The following is a 16,066-nucleotide window of genomic DNA, read 5'->3' as shown; positions in this document are numbered from 1 at the left end:
TTTTTCAAAGTTTGTAACAATTTATTTGTATTTGCATTGGAAATTCTTGGGTGCCATGATTATTACTAAGCATTATCTGGCCTCTCTGTTACATTGGCTGACATTTCAAATCAGGTTGACAGTTTATATGGGGGAAACGGTGCCACAGGTTAGCATCTTTTAGACCAGCCTTTCTCAACCTTTTCAACACAGAGGAACCCTTTAAATAACTTTCCAGTCTCAGGGAACCCCTGCTAAAAATACTATATCTATAACTCCTGATGCATTAGAGCGATGGTCAGTGGGAAGAATGCTCCTTACACTTGTGGTCATTTGGAAGAATTACCCCCTTACAGATAGCTAAAGGGATCAATGGTGTCAGTGGGAACTTATCTGAGAGGCAGAAATTACGTATTGCTCAAGGAACCCCTAGCAACCTCTGGAGGAACCCTAGGCTTCCATGGAACTCTGGTTGAGAAACCCCGCTTTAGATTGTAGAGTCGGAGTACTAAGAGTAATAATTCTTCGAACCTAAGTTTTCAGGCCAAATAGAAAAGTCTAATCAAAATTGATATTTCAGTTTCAGATAGAGTCTGGTGGGCTCCATGCCTTGAGTTTCTTATATCTCTTAGTGGTAAGATCTCCCTGCTATTGGGAGTTGGAGTCCCAAGAGTAATAATTCTTCGAACCTAAGTTTTCAGGCCAAATGAAAAAAGGCAATCCAAAATTGATAATTCTGAGAGGCAGAAGTTGATTATTGCTCAACGAACCCTTAGAAACCTCTGGAGGAACCCTAAGGTTCCATGAAACCCTGGTTGAGAAACCCTGCTTTAGACTGAAGAGTTGGAGTCCCAAGAGTAATAGTTCTTTGAACCTAAGTTTTCAGGCAAAAATGAAAAAGGCAATACAAAATTGATATTTCTGAGAGGCAGAAGTTGATTATTGCTCAACTAACCCCTAGAAACCTCTGGAGGAACCCTAAGGTTCCATGAAACCCTGGTTGAGAAAACCTGCTTTAGACTATAGAGTTGGAGTCCCAAGAGTAATAATTCTTCAAACCTAAGTTTTCGAACCAAATAGAAAAGTCTAATCAAAATTGATATTTCAGTTTCAGATAGAGTCTGGTGGGCTCCATGCCTTGAGTTTCTTATATCTGGGTGTTCTTGTCCATAATCTAAATATGGGTTTACCTTATTCTCAACCCAAAAAGGTTAACCCCTCCTAGCCAGGGTGGATTTGGATTAAGTCAACTTGATTTAAACCAATAGTAAAAAGGCTTGATTTAAATCAACTCGATTTAAAGTGGAAGTAAACCCTCCTATCGTTTTCAGTCAAGGAAGCTGCCATCTTGGCCTCTGTTTAATCTTCAACTGCCATGATGCTGCACATGTGATCAGTTATTACACCAGCCATTGGATGGTTTGACAGTTTGGTTGAGAGCACAACCAATGTGACAGCTAGCATTTCCGGCATGCCGGGAATATAACTGCTTTTTGGAAACTGTTAATCGATGGGTTTACTTCCACTTTAAGTTATAATTTTTAAAGGGCAACTGTCATCTCTGTCCCGCATTGGCTCCTCCTCAGACCCGCAGTTGACTCACCGACAGTCCCATTCACTTTAATGGGATGGCTGGTGATGAGGCAGTGACACAACACGGTGAGGGACGTGATGGCAGCAGGTGAGTGGATGCCCACTAACAGGCGCTGCCAGGATGGATCTGAAAAGACAGGTGCTCTTTAAATGTAAGGATTCATTCTTGCTGGTGGTTAGTGTGAAATTGTGTGAATTGCATCAGTGCAGTGCATGTTATGCTTGGATTCACTGAATGAGTTTACCAAAAATGTAACTATTGCAGAATATACAGCCTCATGCTACATAACTAAGCTCCATTTCATGCTGAATAAAAGGTGGGTGTGCTTAGCTGAGAAAACCCCTCCTCCCCTTCTAAAGGCTCCTAGGATGTATGACATCATTGGCCTAGGCATAGAAACCAGGAAGTAACAGTAAAAAAGCACAAAACCAGTAAATATATAATTGCCTATCTACTAATGTTAGCAGCTTAAGGATTAAAAATAGTCAATGTTGATTGAGAGAGTGAAGTTTCACTTTAAGGCAGCTTTTAGGATAAATATGTCTACTTTGTATATTAAGCTTGGTCACGTTTGAGTAAATCCACCTGAGATTTGCAAAACTTATAACAGACCCCCAGCATACATAGGTGGCTTGTAGCTCAAATGTTCTGCCCTTTAATCCCTATGTATCTGAAGGCCTTTTTTCAATGTAAGACTTTGTATGTTAAACTTGGCCACAGATTTGAGTAAATCCATCTGAGATTTGCCATACTTAAAATAGACCCCAGCATAGATAGGTGGCTTGTAGCTCAAATGTTCTGCCCTCCAAACTAACCCTATGTATCTGAAGACCTTTTTTCAATGGAAGATCTGTGTTCTCATATATGTTGTGTTCACCCCTGGCAGATGGACACGATGTCAGGAAAACGATGGTTGAACCCCTTCTTTCATCTCCACATTGTGACCTAGAAGTTCCCAACCTAAGACAAGACTGTACCATGGAAAACACCATAGATATTCTTCCAGGACTTCAAGATCCTGAGGGTTTTTCTACCAGAAACTCGGACACTGTTTTCATACACAACCAACCAGAACGTTCCAGTAGCGATGGAACCCCAGAACTTTCTAGCCCTAATGAGGTTTCTCCAGACACTACAGAAACAGTGGCACTTCATACAGCATACATGGACAAAAATAAATTATATCCGTGTTCCGAATGCAGGAAGACTTTCGTTCTACAGCACATCTTTGGTGGACCCCAAAGGACGAGCTCAGACGTCGAGCCATTTACTTGCTGCGAGTGTCAGAAACTCCTCACGCTAAAACAGGAGCTTGATCAGCTTAGCGAGGGTAAGAGCAGGGCGAAGAGGTTTGCCTGCTCCGAGTGTGGGAAACGCTTCAGCCGAAGGTGTTATCTCTTCCACCACGAGAGCATTCATGCCGGGAACTGTGAGTACCAGTGCTCTGAGTGTGGCAAATGCTTCACCAACAAGTCTAACCTCGTTGTGCACTACAGGTCACACACCGGTGAGAAGCCCTACCCGTGCACCGAGTGCGAGAAGCGGTTTACCCACCGGTCAACTCTTGTCAAGCACCTCAGGATTCACACCGGCGAGCGGCCGTACTCCTGCCTCTATTGCGGCAAGGGTTTTGCGCAGAAATCCGGTATTGATAGACATCAAAGGATTCACATGAAAGAAGTCAGTACAATAATTCTATAAGTTTTGATTCATCTTCGTGGGCGGAACGTGACTTGCCTGAGTGCAGGTTTGGCGGTATCTGCACTGTGCATGAACCCAATCTCTCCAGTTTTTAGTCTTCATATATCACACCCACCTGGGATGCTGTCTACAGGTTAAATGGATTTACACCCACCCTCCCGTCTCCTCCATCTTGGTCCATTATATCACGACGGTTGCACACAGGAGGCTGTTTTGTTGGGATTAGAGACAGAAAGGAGGGTTGTGATCCCTCTAGAGTTCAATGTACTTTATATACTAAATCTCATGAAGAATATTGTATATTATGTTCTGTGCTCACCATCTGATGTAATAAAATCTGCTTTTATCATACGTCTACAATTTTATATAATGTGCAATGAGCCCGTAAATTTTCCCTCATCTGCCTTTCTCCAGCAACTCCAACGTCACAGCAATTGTCCTAAGCTCCATTATATGTATGTGTTGAGTTCCTGGGTCTGTACACCTGCTGTGCCCATTATGAGTGGTTCCCACCATCCCTGTGCTGAGTTCCCGGGTCTGTACACCTGCTATGCTCATTTTGATGGGTTCCCACTATCCCTGTGCTGAGTTCCCAGGTATGCACATCTGCTGTGCCCATTATGTGGGGTTCCCACCATCCCTGTGCTGAGTTCCCAGGTCTATTTATCTGATGTGTCCATTGGGAGGTGTTCCCACTAGGAACTGAACACCCCTCATAATGGGTACAGCAGGTATACAGACCCCGGAACTCAGCACAGGGATGGTGAGAACTCCTTATAATGGGCACAGGTGGTGTACAGACCCGGGAACTCAGCACAGGGATGGTGGGAACTCCTCATAATGGGCACAGCAGGTGTACAGACCCCGGAACTTAGTACAGGGATGGTGGGAACTGGGGATGGGCTGAACACCCCCCTGTTCAGTTGGCAGCAGAGCTCTTGAACAGGGAAAATGTTCTAACCCGAACAGCGAACCCCACTAATGTGTATGGGAGCCGTTCAGGAAAAATCAAAAAACTGAATTTTTGTAAAATCTTACCTGTAAAATTCCTTTCTCTGAGTCCTCCAACAGTCGCCGCCACCTCTAAGTCATCACTGTTGGGTATTGACTTCCGCTCCGTAGGAGTAGCTAAGCATATAGACTTAGTCAAAAGACAAAAGGCATTAGCATATACACACCCATGGGGGCTGTCCCATCTAGTCAATACCCCCCTGCATGACCACTCCCAACTCAGTTTTGTAGCATAGCAGTAGGTAATAAGAACCCCAAAAGAGGGACGGGGGCGGCGACTGTCGGAGGACTCAGAGAAAGGAATTTTACAGGTAAGGTTTTACAAAAATTCAGTTTTCTCTTACGTCCTCCGACAGTCGCCGCCACCTCTAAGTCATCACTGTTGGGATGTCCCAAAGCAGTATAGACATGAGGGGTGGGAGACGCAACCGTAGAAAAGGCAACGCAGTACCCACATCAGAGAAAGGAATCTTATATGAACCGTAAGAAAACCAACTGGGCAACAGAAACAAACAATGCTCAACAGGAGCAACAGCCCAGGAAAGCAAATGCCAACAGCCAGGGACCCAGAAAAAAACACAGGGGTCCATCATGGCACAGCCGCACTGAGAACTTTGCGGCCAAAGGAGGCATCAGCTGATGCCAGAACGTCTACTTTGTAGAATTTTGAAAAAGTGTGCACCGACGACCAAGTCGCAGCCTTGCACACCAGGGCCACCGAGGCCCTATGCCAACAGGCCCAGGACGTACTCACAGATCTGGTAGAGTGCGCCTTAACAGGGAAGGGTGGAACCCGTTCCTTCAAAGCGTAAGCCTGTTCAATGGTCTGTCTGATCCATTTGGCGATAGTCGCTGCAGATGCAGCCATGCCCTTCCGAGATCCCTCAGGAAGGACAAAGAGGGAATCCATTTTACGAAAGGATTCCGTGGCCGACAGGTAAACCCTGATCGCCCTGATCAGAGACCACCTTAGGAAGAAAGGAGGGCTGCGGACGCAAAACCACCTTATCCCGGTGAATCACCAAGTATGGAGAACGACAAGATAACGCTGCCAGTTCCGACACTCTGCGAGACGAAGTAATCGCCACCAAAAAGGCAACCTTCTTAGACAGCAGAGGCAACGATATCTCCCGGATGTTTTCAAAGGGAGCACGCTGTAATACGGACAGAACTAAGTTCAAGTCCCAAGGAGGTAAGGGCTCCTTCCTGGGAGGAGCCAAATGTCTCACACCTTGAATGAAGGTGCGAACCAGAGAATGAGACGCCACAGGGCGTTGGAAAAGAATAGCCAGGGCGGACACCTGGCCCTTGATCGTGGCCAGCGCCAGGCGCTGGTCCACTCCCACCTGGAGAAAGGCCAACACTCTCGACACCGAGTACGAGCGAGGGGAGAACCCCCTGGACTCGCACCAGGCGAAGTAAGCCTTCCAGGTGCGGTAATAGATCTTTCCAGAGGAGGTCTTCCTGGCCTTGACAAGAGTAGGGATGACCTCAGAGGAGAGACCCCTGTCCCTCAGGACCTGGGTCTCAACAGCCAGGCCGTTAAAGCCAGCGACTGTAAAGAAGGATGGAAGATCGGACCCTGAGACAGGAGATCTTCCCGCATGGGCAGCTGCCACGGAGGCGCCACCGCCAGATGAACAACGTCGGCTAGGCAGATTAAAACTGAGTTGGGAATGGTCATGCAGGGGGGTATTGACCAGATGGGACAGCCCCCATGGGTGTGTATATGCTAATGCCTTTTGTCTTTTGACTCAGTCTATATGCCTAGCTACTCCTACGGAGCGGAAGTCAATACCCAACAGTGATGACTTAGAGGTGGCAGCGACTGTCGGAGGACGTAAGAGAAATGCCGATTTTAATGGCTTATATGCAAGTAATTGGCCATAAAAGGGTTTGCCCAATATGAGAGGTTCCCACCATCCCTGTGCTGAGTTCCCGGGTCTGTACACCTGCTGTGCCCATTATGAGGGGTTCCCACCATCCCTGTGCTGAGTTCCTTGTTCTGTAGATTTGTTGTGCCCATTTTGAGGGGTTCTCACCATCCCTGTGCTGAGTTCCCGGGTCTGTACACCTGCTGTGCTCATTATAAGGAGCTCCCACCATCCCTGTGCTGAGTTCACGGGTCTGTACACCTGCTGTGCCCATTATGAGGGGTTACCACCATCCCTGTGCTGAGTTCATGGGTCTGTACACTCGCTGCGTTCATAATGAGAGGTTCCCACTATACCTTTGCTGAGTTCCCAGGTCTGTACACCTGCTGTGCTCTTTTTGAGGGGTTCCCACCATCCCTGTGCTGAGTTCCCAGGTCTTTACACCTTCCGTAACCATTAGGAGGGGTTTCCACCATCCCTGTACTAAGTTCTCAGGTCTGCACACCTGCTATGCCCATTATGAGGAGTTCCCACCGTCCCTGTACTGAGTTCTCGAGTCTGTGCACCTGCTTTGCCCATTATGAGGGGTTTCCACCATCCCTGTATTGAGTTCTCAGGTCTGCACACCTGCTATGCCCATTATGAGGAGTTTCCACTGTCCCTGTACTGACTTCTCGGGTCTGTGCACCTGCTTTGCCCATTTTGAGTGGTTCCCACCATCCCTGTACTGAGTTCTTGGGTCTGTGCTCCTGCTTTGCCCATTATGAGGGGTTCCCACCATACCTGTGCTGGGTTCCCAGGTCTGCACACCTGCTGTGCCCATTATGAGGGGTTCCCACCATCCCTGTGCTGAGTTCCCAGGTCTGTACACCTGCTGTGCCCAATATGAGGGGTTCCCACCATCCCTTTATGGCCAAGTAATTGGCCATAAAAGGGTTTGCCCAATATGAATGGTTCCCACCATCCCTGTGCTGCGTTCCCAGGTCTGTACACCTGCTGTGCCCATTTTGAGGGGTTCCCACCATCCCTGTACTGAGTTCTCAGGTCTGTGCACCTGCTGTGCGCATTATGAGGGGTTCCCACCATCCCTGTGCTGAGTTGCAAGGTCTGTGCACCTGCTTTGTCCATTATGAGGGGTTCCCACCATACCTGTGCTGGGTTCCCAGATCTGTACATTTGCTGTGCCCAATATGAGGGGTTCCTGTGACAGTGGCGGGTATAAGACCCCTGGCCTTCTCATCCACCTCGTGACCAAAGACCAAGCAATCTCACACCCTGCCGTCACTTGCGTAACAATGCCACTCTCATCTGCACCCGGCATATTGATGTGCCATCCAGGAGGAGTTAGACTGCCTGTGCTACCTCTATAGGGTCCATGTATGGCCTCATGCTACCAGTAGTGACACTGACCCTAGCCAAATGCAAAACTAGTGAAAAACAGTCAAAAAAAATGAATAGGGAAAAAAAAGTCAGTGGCCTCCACCTGTAAAACCATTCCTGTTTTGGAGGTCGTCTAATTTTATCCCATCTAGTGCGCCTGTTAACCACTTTACCGCTGCTCACTAGAGATCTACTGCGGCAAAGTGGCTCTTGTAGGTCTGACGACGTAGACCTACGTCGGCAGACACTCCCCCTGCTCAGCGGCGCGCGCGCCGCCGGAGGCTCGCTCCCGCTGCTCTTCCCCGATCGTCGGGGAATCGAGTCTGGAGATCCGCCCGCTTGTGTAAACAGAGCAGGCGGATCTCCTAAGTGACAGGCAGTGTCAGATTGCAGGGTTCAGCATAGCTGAACCTGCGATCTGTCCCTGTGTCACTCAGTCACCTCCCCCCACACACGTCAGTAAGCACCAGGCATACATTAACCCCTCCCTCTCCAATAAAATTAACCCCTTACCTGCCAGTGTCATTTTTACAGTAACAGTGCATATGTATAGCACTGATTACTGTAGTAATGTCACTGGTACCCCCAAAGTGTCAAAAATGTCAGTCAAGGGTCCGATCTGTCCGCCGCAATGTCGCAGTCCTGCAAAAAAAAAAAAAAAAATTGCAGATCGCCGCCATTACTCGTTAAAAAAAAAAAAACAACACTAAAAATGACAGAAATCTTTCCCTTAGTTAGTAAACGCAATAACTTTTGCGCAAACCAATCAAGATACGCTTATTGCGATTTTTTTTACCAAAAATTTGTAACAGAAAACAAATTGGCCTAAAATGATAAAAAATTTTGATTTTTACATTTTTTGGGGGGGGGAATTTCATATAAAAAATGTGAAAAATATTGTTATTTTTTCAAAATTGTCGCTTTTTTTGTTTATAGCGCAAAAAGTAAAAATCGCAAAGGTGATCAAATACCACCAAAAGAAAGCTCTGTTTGTGGGAAAAAAGGACGTAAATTTAGTTTGGGTACGGTGTTGCACGACCGCGCAATTGTCAGTTAAAGTTGCACAGTGCCGAATCGCAAAAAGTGGCCCAGACGTAAGACAGCAAAATCCTCCGGTGGTAAAGCGGTTAATATCATTAACACCAAAGCAGCGGAAACTGATTAACAACCCCCCTCTGCTACTTAACTGACCAGATCAATAACCCAGGAGATGAATTGACTTGATGCTATACTCTGATTAAAAGTGTTCCTTTAATTTCTTAGAGCAGTGTATATATTGAGAGGGAAGAAGGAAGGGAAGGGGAGGGAAGAAGGAAGGGAAGGGGAGGGAAGAAGGAAGGGAAGGGGAGGGAAGAAGGGAAGGGAAGGGAAGGGAAGGGAAGGGAAGGGAAGGGAAGGGAAGGGAAGGAAGGAAGGGCAAATGTTGGAGACTACTACAGACAAATTATAGGCAAGGACTAGGTCAGAATTTGGGTAAAATTTTATTACATGTTTAGCTCCTGGATGACACATCTAAATGATAAATAGACAACTTTCTAATTCATCTGAAATTGTTTAGCATTATCTGTATCTGATTCTTTCCCAGCGAAGTGACAAATTGGCCGATTTACAGATGAGCACCACGTGGACTCGCCTTTCTCGACCACAGTTTTCCAGTCCTATTTCATTTCCACCTTAGTGCCAAGGAAACGCCATTTCGTTGACCCTCTGACGTCTCGCCAGCTTTCCTTCCTCTGTGAAGCACTTGCTGGATTCTGAGCAGGACTGATTCCTCCGATGTTTGTTCAGCTGGGCGATTGAAGTAAATCGCCTCCCGCACTGGGGGCACGAGAAAGGCTTTTCCCCCGTGTGAGTCCTCTGATGGTCGAGCAGGTGAGAGCGGCTTGTGTACCGTTTCCCACATTCTTCGCAGGAGAGGGTGCGTTCTCCAGTATGGGCCTTCCTCTGGTGCTTGTCGAGATCAGACTTCCACGTGAAACACTCCCCACATTCCGGACACGAGAGCGACTTCCTGCCAGTGTGCACCTTCTGGTGTTTCAGAAGCACGGTCTTCCAAGAGAAACTCTTCCCGCACTCTAGACACGAGAAGGGCTTCTCCCCTGTGTGGACTCTCTGATGCTGAACGAGCTCCGACTTCCACGTGTAACTCTTGCCACACACTGAGCAGGAATGTGGTTTGGCGTCTGAGTGGCTTTTATAATGGCGGTGAAGGCCGCGCTTATCTGCAAAGCATTTCCCGCACTCGCCACACGTATAAGGCTTCTCCATGGAATGAGTACTCTGATGCATAACAAGCTCCGATTCCCACATAAAGCATTTCCCGCAATCTGTGCAGGGAAACTGTTTTTCCGCTACGTGAATTCTGTGATGCATAACAAGCTCCGACTCGTATCTAAAACTATTTTGGCAGTCAGGACATGAAAACGGCTTCTCCGCCGCGTGACGTTTACGGTGTATTTTAAGAGCCGAATTCTGTGAAAAACCTTTACCGCACTCAGGACAAAAAAATTTCTTAACGCTTTGGTGGGTTCCATTACGCCTGTCTGTGTCTGGGCGATAAGGTTCCTCAGCATAGCACGGGTTAGGTAATATATATGAAAGTCCTTCTTGGATATCTGGGGTCGCCAGGTTTTCTGCCGGAGAATCTCGAATGATGGTCTGAGCTTCTGCGTCATATTTCGGGAATAAATCCAGAAGATCCTCTGAGAACACTTCCCTGACTGTGACACCTGTTGGAAGCGAAGGAATAATTACACAAAGCTGTAGAGAACACCTTTGATACTAATAACTCTGGGGTGCCCTCCAGAAATGCCCAAGGGGCAACTACGCCTCAGAACTGAAAGAGAAAGTTAAGTGGACAATATTGTTGGCACCCGAGACGGGTCATTCATGCAACCCTAGAAAGGTCAGAAACTTGATGGCCTAAAAGCCAGTTTATCAGTGTCCATGAGGTACCTGATATGGCTCAGAGTTATCTTTGTGGTGCCTGACATGGCTCAGAGAAGTCCCTGTGGCACCTGATAAGATCTACAGTTGTCCGTGAGGCACCTGACATGGCTCACAGCTATACATGTGGCATCTGATATGGCCCACAGTTGCCCATGTGGCACCTGCTACGGTTTACAGTTGTCCATGTGGCACCTGATATAACCCATAGTTCCTTAAGTGGCAACTGAAATGGCTCACAGTTATCCATGTGGTACATGATATGACCCACATTTCTTTATGCAGCACCTCATATGACTCACAATTGTTCATGTGGTACCTGATATGGACCAAAAATTGTCCATGTGGCACCTGATAAGACCTATAGTTTTCCAATAAGCACCTGACATGGCTCATAGTTGTCTATGTGGCACCTGATATGGCCTACAGTTGTCCATGCAACACCTGATAGGAACCACAGTTGTCCAAGAAGCACCTGACATGGCTCACAGTTGTCCATGTGGCACTTGATATAGCCTACAGTTGACCATGTGAGAGGAAAAGCAGGCGCCACTGTATTAAGCCAAAGAGTTTTATTGCACACGAAAACAAGTAGTTACTTACATTAAAGTTCAAGTCAGTCCATATAGGAGCACTTCTAGTCGCACTGTCCGGCCGTCCACCAGCCCGGAAGTGACGTCATAGGAAGTAGGTCCGAGGAGCTGGTTTCGCCGGAAGCCGCAAAGGAACGCAGGCTACCGGAAATGACGCAACGCGTTTCGGAGCATGCGTACTCGGCTCCTTTCTCAAGACGCTTGTTAAAAAATTTTGATTTTTACATTTTTTTTGGGGAATTTCATATAAAAAAATGTGAAAAATATTGTTATTTTTGCAAAATTGTCGCTCTTTTTTTGTTTATAGCGCATGATCAAAAAAAAAAATCGCACAGGTGATCAAATACCACCAAAAGAAAGCTCCGTTTGTGGGAAAAAAAAGGACGTCAAATTAGTTTAGGTACAGCGTCGCACGACCGCGCAATTGTCCGTTAAAGTCACGCAGTGCCGAATCGCAAAATAGGCCCTGATCAGGAAGGGGGTAAAATCTTCCGGGGCTTAAGTGGTTAATATGGCCTGCACTTGACCATGTGGCACCTGATATGGCCTACAAATGTCCATTCGGCACCTAATATGGCCTACAATTCATTAGGTGGCATCTGATGTGGTTCAAAGTTATCCACGTGGCACCTGATATGACCCACAATTCCTTTAGATCACCTGATATGGCTCACAGATCTCCATGTGGCACCTGATATGGCTCTAGCTTCTCACGCTGGCATCAGATATTGCTTAAAGCTGGACCTGAATTTAAAAGAAATACCCTTGCAGTGAGGCCCACTGCACTGCAAAGGTTAAAGTCTGGGGTTAGAGGCACAGGTTGTGTTACTTACCTAATTCTTTGCTCCAGCGGGCTTTGACCTCCTGGTCCCCTAAAAAACTTTTCTCTAAAGCCCCGTACACACGCAACGATTATCGGCCGACCGATCGTCCATCTTTTGTCCAGAGTGGTGTTTGTTGGTTGGAATGTGCCTAGACTGCACACGAATTTTCTCGCCCAACAAAATTCTACTTCAGAAGTGATGTCATGTGTTAGTTTGCTTTCTTTGTGTTTTTTCTTCACTGAGCATGCCCAGACTTGCTCATAAGATTTTTCCCTGTCGAAATCTGTACTGACTGCACGAAAATCGGCCGTTATGTTGACGGCCAACGAAAATTTTATAGCCTGCACACCAGATTTTTTTTCGGCCGAAAAGTCGGAGTTGGTTGTCGGAAGCATCATACTAACAAGCCGACAATCGGCAAATCGGACGTTGGCCGAAAATTCCCTGCCAATTTTCGACGCGCGTGTACGAGGCTTTAGGTGGTCCACCAATGGTTGCTCTCTGGCGTCTTCACACACAATGCAGGACTAGTAGTTCTGCATTGTACACAAGGATGATAAGGGAGAGAAGATCAGAGAGTCAGGGCAAGGAATAGGGTAAGTATTACTGCTTATTCTTTTACCCCTAGACTTCACAAGCATTTAGCCCTTGCAGTACCAGGGGCCCTACAACAAAGACTACTTAGCAGCAGATAATGTTGACCAAAAATACGAAAGTGAAACTGAATTTGTTCTGCCATGGCAGAGGAGGGTCGGAAGTGATACAGACTAAAAAAGGGGGACGTGGGAATATTTTCCGTATTTAATGTCTATTGCTCACCTTTCTGCGACTCTGGGGAAACTTCCTCCCTCCGTTTAGGTGGCCAACCACTTAGTGAATATGTCTCATCTTCGATGTGGCTATCTTCGACTTTAATATCAATCAGAATTCCGTCCTAGAAGAATAGGAATGTCATCAGATCAGATTCAGGAATCCTGGATTATATAGAGTTTATAATATCAGTAGATCATCAATACAGATCACACAATGTGCAGACCCTTTAGGATTTGGTGATAGCTTCAACGCCACCTACCTGATCATGGAGAGGGATGGTGTTATCTTCTTTTGTGGAATCCCGGGAATAAAGAGGATGTGGACATCTCTCTGGTGGGTTTGTGTCACTAAATGGTTCAATGATGACCTCCTTGAAGGGGTCTTGGTGTCCTTTTGAAAACTCCTCTATGACATCAACCTCATCCTCCTCCTCCTTTATCTCTTCTCTAACCGTAGGTGAGATGGTGTGATCTTCCTGTGTGGAATCCCAGGAATACAGAGGACGGGGACATCTCTCTGGTGGGTTCCCATTACTGGATCCATCTGTAGGAAACACACACACTGACTGAATACATTGTTTCTATGTGTTTATCAGATGATGGGAGATCTAGGTGGACCCTCCGTACTGCTCTCTCCTTTACAATAAAGTCTCCTCTTACCCGGTGATGTGAGGGGCGGCTGATTCTCCATCATGACGTCCTTGTAGAGATCCTTGTGTCCTTCTATATACTCCCACTCCTCCATGGAGAAATAGACAGTGACATCCTGACACCTTATAGGAACCTGACACACACAATGATACAGTCACCATCCAGACACATCCCTTGTCTGTTACTGGATAATGTCCCAGAATTCCCGGCACCGCTCACCTCTCCTGTCAGCAGATCAATGATCTTCTGGGTGACTTCTAAGATCTTTTTGGTGTTTATTTCAGGCTTCGGTAAGTAAGGAAGAGGCACTGTGATGGTCACATAGTCATTAGACTTTACTGGAGGAAAACTCTGTATCAAAACAGAAACAATTATGTCATGTGACCTCCCAGAATCCTCCTCACCTCTCCGGTCAGCTCTGTGTTTTATTAATAGAGATAAGAGTGATGTCATGTGACCTCCCAGAATCCTCCTCACCTCTCCGGTCAGGTCTGTGTTTTATTAATAGAGATAAGAGTGATGTCATGTGACCTCCCAGAATCCTCCTCACCTCTCCGGTCAGGTCTGTGTTTTATTATTAGAGATAAGAGTGAGGTCATGTGACCTCCCAGAATCCTCCTCACCTCTCTGGTCAGCTCTGTGTTTTAATAATAGAGATAAGAGTGATGTCATGTGACCTCACAGAATCCTCCTCACCTCTCCGGTCAGTTGATAGATGATCTGTAGGGTGAGGTCTAGTATCCTTTCGGTGATATGACTCGGGTCCTTGGCCATCCTCATGGAGGTGGTGGTTCTCTCTGTGGATGGATATAAAACTAGAAATGAATGACACCATGAGGGTAATGTCTTCTGAATATCCCCTGACTGCTCCATTCTACACTCTTTGGTCAGTAGGCTGCCATTGGGACATGAGTGATGGACGGGACTGAACAAGAAGAAGAATCCTTCCTCAGAGGACCTATTATGGGCAGGACTTACTGTTCTTTTCAGGAAAACGAGCAAAAGCAAGTAACTGGGCTGGGATTACACTGATAGGGTGGGGCATCTGAGTAACAAAACCCTCCCCTGCAGAGCCATATTTCCTGTACATGATAGGTCATGTGACTCATCTGTGTTTCGGTACATGGGAAGTGTAACGCCCTACAGAACCGTTGACACCGCCCACCACTGACTTTTATATTGCGGCACGGCCTGACATCACTGATCCCCAATAACAGTAATAATAGCAATAGTCGTAATAATGTCACCAGCGTTCTCGTTTTTCAGTTCCAGGTACATACGGAGCTTAACTATCCCTTCCGTATCTGATTATATTTATTGTATTCGCCTATTACGCTCATCTATAGAAAGCAATAATAGATAAATCGATCGATGAGGACTACAAGTCACACAGAGGGGGCTGGACATGGTTCTATCCCTCTGTTGTTCTGTATCTGTGCTGCAAATATACAGGAATAGGTGAAGAGGATGGAGATGAGTGCTAAAGAAACAGAATATGGCCAAAAATTCATATAAATACCTCCTCCTGCCAGTTCCAGCAATGTCTTTCTTCTACTTCCGGCCAATTCACCTTTCACCCTGGAAGCTACTTCTAGCTTGTGGCTTGCAAGGGCACTTCCTGGCTGTGCGTTTCACCAGACACTTCCTGGTTGTGAATTGTATAAGATACTTCCTGGTTGTGAATTGTATGAGACACTTCCTGGTTGTGCGTTTCACCACATACTTCCTGGTTGTGCGTTCCACCACATACTTCCTGGTTGTGAATTGTATGAGACACTTCCTGGTTGTGCGTTCCACCAGCGGCTCTCGCTCTCACTCGCAATGTTGCAGGAAACAATTGCGGGGTTCTGACCGAGTACCCCCCTTATGGTGACTTTGAGCTACTGCAGCTGTTTCTATGGGAATAGCTGGTGACGCGGCGGCCATGTTGGATTCTGGCAGTGGAACTCTCAGATGGAAATGTCGGAGTTGGAAAGGAGTCCGCAGAGCGTGTCGAGGTGATAATGTTTTCTTTTCACTCCCTGATTCTGAGGGTAGCTGGGGTCCTGCGCGCTGTTTATCGCATGTAAAGCGACTTCCGGTGGCGGGGCGGCCATCTTGGTTTGGGGCAAGTTGGAACGCACAAGGCAGAAGTGGTCTGTGGGAGAGGGGTTGGGGGCTTCCGGTTGTGGAAAGAAGAAGGGAAATGTCTGGTGAGTGGGGGGAGAGGAGAGGATCTGGTGGTGACAGTGATGGGAGAGGTCATGGGTGGGGTGTCAGGTTGGGGTTCAGTAACATTTTGAGGGGGGGGGGGTGGTCAGAGCTTTCCCTCTCTATTTCAGAACATATAAGTGGTGTCTCCTATCATTGAGTTGGCCGTACTTGGTGGAGATGTAGGTTTCTTATACCGTAGGGTGGCACCCATATGCTCTCTGCCCTTTAATTGCCACAATGGGGGATCTAGTTGATACATAGAATGTCCCTTACATTGGTGATCAGTGGGAAGAATGTCCCTTACATTGGTGGTCAGTGGGAAGAATGTTCCTTATATTGGTGATCAGATCAGTGGGAAGAATGCTCCTTACATTGGTGGTCAGTGGGAAGAATGTCCCTTACATTGGTGATCAGTGGGAAGAATGTTCCTTACATTGGTGGTCAGAGGGAAGAATGTTCCTTACATTGGTGGTCAGTGGGAAGAATGTCCCTTACATTGGTGGTCAGT

The 16,066-nt window shown here is 46.8% G+C and overlaps 2 protein-coding genes across 2 annotated transcripts in view; one reads left to right on the top strand and one right to left on the bottom strand.

Annotated features, from left to right (window-relative positions):
• The window catches only part of LOC309564398 (uncharacterized protein), a 73,446-nt gene that overhangs the window by 23,319 nt on the left and 34,061 nt on the right, over positions 1-16,066 (top strand). The window lies entirely within an intron of this gene.
• Positions 9,106-14,354, bottom strand: LOC309562656 (uncharacterized protein). Its single transcript, XM_082266930.1, has 6 exons — positions 14,062-14,354; positions 13,585-13,716; positions 13,375-13,498; positions 12,975-13,258; positions 12,722-12,836; positions 9,106-10,268 (listed from the first exon to the last, which is right to left on the bottom strand). Exons 1-6 carry the CDS (start codon positions 14,236-14,238, stop codon positions 9,214-9,216), a joined length of 1,887 nt encoding a protein of 628 aa, XP_082123056.1. The 5' UTR covers positions 14,239-14,354; the 3' UTR covers positions 9,106-9,213.

This window comes from Pelophylax lessonae, assembly GCF_965119305.1.
Source record: "Pelophylax lessonae genome assembly, chromosome: 9".
NCBI lineage: Eukaryota > Metazoa > Chordata > Amphibia > Anura > Ranidae > Pelophylax > Pelophylax lessonae.
Note: the sequence above shows the minus strand (reverse complement) of the source record. Positions and strands in the feature narration are given on the sequence as shown.